Source organism: Suricata suricatta, chromosome 13, assembly GCF_006229205.1.
Source record: "Suricata suricatta isolate VVHF042 chromosome 13, meerkat_22Aug2017_6uvM2_HiC, whole genome shotgun sequence".
Lineage (NCBI taxonomy): Eukaryota > Metazoa > Chordata > Mammalia > Carnivora > Herpestidae > Suricata > Suricata suricatta.
Genome location: NC_043712.1, coordinates 83412945 through 83419049, shown reverse-complemented (window position 1 = coordinate 83419049; position 6105 = coordinate 83412945). Strand labels below are relative to the sequence as shown.

Genomic DNA, 6105 nt, shown 5'->3' with positions numbered 1-6105 from the left:
GGCGACGGAGCGGGAGCGCCGGGGGCTGCGGAGCCGGGCGGGAGCGGGAGCCCCGGGGCCCCGGCGCGCTCGGCGGAGCTCGCCCGTAGGTCCGGCTCGGAGCAGGAGGGGCAGGTGAAGGGAGACGGCCGGCGGCTTTCTTCCTTTCGGGTTTCCTCCGTGTCCCCGAGCTGCTCGCTTCCTGCTGCTCTCCAACCCGAAATAGACAGCAGCGTGCCGGGGGGACCCGAGAGGTGGTGTTCTGTTGTTGTTGTTGTTGTTGCTGTGCACTTGTGGGGCCTTGCGACGGGTTTTGTTGTTTTCGCCCTCGTACGACGGTGAACTTTTCCCACCGCCTCTTCCCTCCATTTGTTGCCCCTCTTTGCCTTGTGCAAAAATGGGCTGCTCTGCTTTAGCCATCATCAGCAGCACGGGTTCTTTTTTTCTTTTAAAACTGTGTTTTCTTTGTGCTGCAAACAGTCTTAATATCCATTGAGCACTCTTCCCTCCCCCCCCCCCCTCGCTTCTCCTCTCCCCCCATCTCCCCCCCCCCCCTTCTGCACACACATTGAAACCGGGGGCCTCTTCGCTGGGCTCTTCGCTGCCCTGGAAAAGAGATTTTTAAAACAAGTCTCTCCCCGCTCTCTTTCTCTCTTTTTTGGTGTGTGTGTGTGTGTGTGTGTGTGTGTGTGCGCGTGTGAGTGTGTGCGCGCGCTTGTGATTTAAACCAGATGCAGGGCATCTGTGATACTTGGGTTAGTAGTTATTGACAGTGCTTTATCCCTCGTGTGGGGGCGGGAGGGGTGGTCGTCAGGTTCCATTTCATTTTGGTGAACCTCCCTCCGCACCGTGGGGAGTGTTAACAGTTTTCATTGTGGTCAGGAGACTGTGTGTGAAACGTAGGGACAGCCTTGTGAGAACTCAGTTTACAGTGTTATTTGTGACAGTTGTAGTACTTTCAAGAGTTTTTTCCCCCCCTCCTTCTTCTTCATCTTCTCTGTTCCTTTTCCTTTGAGAGTTGAAATTGAAGTCAAGTTGTTCATAAAGAATGTATGAAGCTTCTCAACTTGAAACGTGTGTATATTTCACTTTCTTTGTGGTTGTTAAGATCTGGGCATGTGTGTGCTTAGCATATTCTTTTTTGTTTACTTTTTTGGCTTTCTTTGGACAGTGACTTAGAACCTGCTGACGAGAGAGAACTTTTTCCTTTTTAAGTCTTTCTTCTAAAGAAAAATCTATTTTTCTTTTCTCTGTAGCTTTGAATACTTATCAGTCCTCAAGTAGTAGGGCTCTTGGTTAGAGGTAACCCAGTGTTAACAGAGCCTGTGAATTTGCTCATTTTTCAGCCTCACGTTTAATTAGGAGGTGATTGGTAAAGACTTTGATCAGGAACGTGCACTAAAACAGATATAGCATATAATGTACTATTATGTTTGCACATATTGAAGTTTCCAATTTGGAATTTTAAAATATGTGTTTAAACAGTCTTCTTTCTCACAGCAAACTCCTATTGATTTACCTGCCAGAGCAGCCTGTGAATAATGTGACAGTATTAATTATTCTTGAGATTGTCAATGGGCAGGTTGGGTAATTGTAAGGCCATTAAGGCTAATATTTCGTAAAGTGGGAGTTGGGTTTTTTTTTTAACTTTTCCTCTTTGATTTCATTTCCTTGTGATTGCTGTTTTCAATGTGGTTGAGAGAAGTCTTTCTGAGAGCACTCTAATCTTTTGATATTTATTCCCCAACCTGCATTCATGCAAATTTCCAATACTTTTTTTTTCTCTCTTCTGTTCAGTTGAGTGTCAAATGCCTGAACACTTGGTGGTGAAGCTCCTGGGTCCCACAAACTCTCTAGGAGTGTTGCTGTTTTGAGACACTTTCAGACTTTATGCCATTTACATAATAGGTTTTCAGCCGAGTGGATTATATGCTATAATGTTGTGGCTTAATATTTTTATTTGCAATGTCCAAGAACTTTTTTGAGGCATTTCACTCATTACAGTTACCTCAAGTTTTCTATAATTGAGAGTTTTCATTTACAAGTTGATCTGAGAGCAGAACTTAAATGGAATTCTGTTGCCCACTTGGGGAAACACATAGGTGGTATAAAGTTGCTGTTAGAGATGCTTGGGGCTCAGGGGTCTCAGCATTATTCATAGGGATTGAGTTAGTTGCTGCCAGAAATACTAACGTTGGGTGAATTTTAAAAGTTTAACACAAGGATGGATACTTAGCATTTAGTTTCTTCTTTCTGGGTTGTTTGTCCTTGGACGTACTATATTATGTATTGGCCTTCTCCTGTGTTCTCAGCTTTTAGACTAAAATCTGTGGAAGTGACCATGGTTTGAAACTGAAAGTATTAAACAGAAGTTACTTATAACTTGTTTCAAATAACTAAATATCTGTGATTCATTGTATGTCATAATGCCTATTTCTTTTTCGATTGTTTTGCCTGTAAAGTTGCATTAAATGGTGTGAGTATATTTATGTATGATATTCACATGCCTAGTATTGTAAACTAAAGTGCACTCCTAAAGTGCATTATTCCACGATATTTTCATCATATGTGCTAGTTATGCCCAATTTGAAAAATAATGTTTCTCTAGTATTCAGATAGCTTTGTACTCAAAGGATTTATAGTTTATTCATTTAACATCCTTTAACACTAAACAGGTATTTTTTTTTACCCTAAACCAGTTCAATGTGGTAAATTTTTTCTCATTAAAAAATTACCAATTAAAAAAAGATTATCAGTTAAGATAGATTCAGTGTATTATTTAAATGGTGATTTGTTACTTTTTTGGTAACATGTTTTATTCTTGAGGAAGTTGGTGTGAGTTTGTCTCTAAGCTTCCAACTGAAGAAATTGGTAGATGGAGTGTGTGTGTGTGTGTGCGTGCAGGTGTGTGTTTGTGTTTTCAAAAGGGGGAATATAGCATCATGTGTGTGAGAATAGTTAAAAAAAAAACACATTGTTTTTTCAATAATGGATTTATAGGAAGGTTACTTTGTTCGTGGCATCTTTAGTGAGACTATGTTACAAGAGATGAAAATATCAAAGAAGTAAGCTTTTAAATTGTGAAGAGTCTTCAAGGAAATAAACCTTTAAATTATAAAGTGCCTGCTGGTTGGTTGGTTGGATGGTTGCTTTTATGCTGAACATTAGGCAAAAATGATCTACTTCCAGTTACTTAACCCCCCCCCCCAACTTAGATTCCCTAATGAAATCATTTACCTTTAACTGTTTGGTATAGATGCCCAGTGGCCATGGCAAAACATTTTAAATTCCACTCTGTTCACAGGTGCATAGTGTTCCCATATTTTGGAAATCCAAGATTAAGTGGATTTGACTAAATCTAGCTTGTTAGGGACAGATGGCTGCTTTAAACAGGTGTCACTTTCATTTCTAGTGCCTTGTGTCCGGACCTCCAGTGCCTCACAAAAGGGCTGTCTGAAGCAGGTGGCATCCTTTGCTTTTGTCCTTAGTAAAATACACTTTAGGAGTTAATTATTTTCCTAGGAAGTTGTTTTTTTTTTTGAAGTAAAAGTTTTGAAATATTCAAAGTAAGATTCATAATTTAATTTAACTTTTATTTCTGATTGTTCTGTTTTGAAGCTGTAGAAGTTATAAATCCTTTCACAAAACAACTTAAAAACTCTTTAATGGTATATTCCCTTTGAATCCAGAAAAAGTACTCAGGAACATTTTACACAATCAATCAAATTTATCTGAAGCAAAAAGCCAAAGCTGATTTAAATAAAGTGAAATTTGGTTAACATGTCAACTTTTGTCATGCCATTGAAAGAAGTTTTTGACAGCATTATTTTAATCTGAATGACAAATGTTGGAAACCAGTATTTTTGTTTGTTCATTATTTTAAGTATTTTTAATTACAAACATTTTCCTGACCTCCTTCGGTTGTTTCTATAACATTTTAGTGATCTTTTAAAGTGCAGATTGTTTTTAAGCATTAATGTTTAAGAATATGTACTGGAGTAAATAAAAAAATATTAACCTATTGATTTCTGAAGTTCATTTTTACTTTGATTCTATCCTTTTTTTGTGGTTATTTTATACATCTTATAACAGATGCACCAGGGGGTGCTGTGCTGTTTGCCGCATGAGATTATCGTCACTACAAATGTGAATTGATTAGAACTTTTATTTAAAGAAAAAATTTTAATTATATATGCATTCAAGCATATAATAGCCTTATTTCTATGGAGTTTAAATTTAATATACTGTGTTAATTGGCAATTTTGTATCAAAGCCTATCTCTTTCTGTAGTAGGGTAATATATATTAGCACAACATAAAATAAAATATTAAGACCAATCTGTTTGGCGTAGTTTGAATGTCGGCATTAGTCCGTAAGGCATGGACAGTGGTCCTGTGCTTATGCAGATGTGTCCCTCTCTGTCTCAAAATTTCCAGTTAACTTGAGAACCATACAGTTTGGGCAGTATGGCTCTGGACTCGATAGATTTGGTATTGTTGGCACATATTAACATATCATATATTCTTTTTCTAAAATGTTTATTTTTGAGAGAGAGTGTGAGTGGGGAGGGGCAGAGAGAGAGAGAGAGAGAGAGAGAGAGAGGGGAAGAGTCTGAAGCAGGTTCCAGGCTCTGAGCTGTCAGCATACAGCCCTGTGCGTGGTTCAAACTCATGAACTAGGAGATTATGACCTGAGCCCAAGTCGGATGCTTAACTGACTGAGCCACCTGGGCACCCTTCCATATTGTGTATTCTTAAAACATTTTTGTATGTCATAATTAATGTTATGCTTTTAGGGTATGATTTTTTAAAAACTACCTCAAAAGCGTAAGTGGTAATAATACTTTTCAGACTAATCGAATCAATAACAATAATAATATTAAAAATTGTCTGGAGAATTCAGTCCCCACTTGATGCTGTTGGAGTAGCCTTGTTTGAAAATTTAATTTGGCTTTGTTATCTGAGAGGTTTTAGATTTTCTGCCTTGCTCTGTGCCATATACTTCTAAACTAAAAGTTGTTGAGTATTGTTTTCTGTGTCCGAATATTAGTTGAGTGTGAGTTTTTGAGGGGAAGCGTGGAATTCAATCTTTCGGGCTCTTCTCGCATCGTTGACTGTCCTCCGTCAGCATCACGTACTCCGGAAGACAGACATGGGGCCGGGGTAGCCAGTGTCTTTCTCAAGTAAGCTTAGATGCATAAGCTTTTCTCTCCAATAATGGATGGATGGGTTGGTCTGTACTATTATCCCACACTTAACTACGGTCAGCAAAATTTGATATGCTTCAGAGTACCTCTATAAGACATAGTACTTCATGCGTTGGAGTCAAAGAACCAGAAACATCAAGGGAGAATAACTGATACTTATTTGTTTATTTTGAGGAAGAGTGAGTGAGCAGGCGTTTGGCAGTGCACGCAAGAGCGGGGGTGGGGGGAGCGTGAGGGGCTGGGGGAGAGAATCCCACGCAGCGCTGGGCTGGGGCTCAAACCCACCAACAGGGAGATCATGACTTGAGCCAAATCAAACACTTAACTACCTAAACCACCCAGGTGCCCGAGAATAACTGTATTAAATACTAGTTTTGTTAGAATAGGGGAGACATTTTTCTTTTACAGTGTAGTCTTGCAGATTACCAGTTCATGTCTGCCACTAAGATTTTTTTTTAATGTTTATTTTTGAGAGAGAGGGAGAGACACAGAGTATGAGTGGGGGAGGGGCAGAGGGGGAGGGAGACACCGAATCTGAAGCAGGCTCCAGGCCCCAAGCTGTCAGCACAGAGCCCGATGCTGGGCTTGAACCCACAAGCCGTGAGATCCTGACCTGAGCTGAAGTTGCTTAAGCCACCCAGGCGCCCCAGGATTCTTAAAGTATGTTATATGGCATTGGTTTAAAACCTTTGTATTTGAAGTTTCATATTTCAAAATGAAATGAAATACAAAACTTAATGAAAACAAATTAGGTAAAAAATTGAAATATATTTAGAGTATCAAAAAGGTACACGTTTTGTTCTTTAAATGAATTGCTGGGGTAAGTATATTGGCTAAGAACACAGGCTTTGGGGTCAGATTTCAGATGACCTTAGCCGTGAGACCCTGGACAAGTTATCGAGTTTAACTTGTTTCAGTTT

The 6105-nt window shown here is 39.4% G+C and overlaps 1 protein-coding gene across 1 annotated transcript in view; it reads right to left on the bottom strand.

Moving 5' to 3' along the window:
* LOC115275973 (proline-rich protein HaeIII subfamily 1-like) overlaps positions 1–399 on the bottom strand; it is a 975-nt gene extending 576 nt beyond the window's left edge. The window contains exon 1 of the mRNA XM_029919686.1: positions 7–399. Within this exon, the coding sequence (XP_029775546.1) occupies positions 7–399 (393 nt within the window). The remainder of the gene's footprint in view (positions 1–6) is intronic.
* Between the last annotated feature and the right edge of the window lie 5706 nt (positions 400–6105).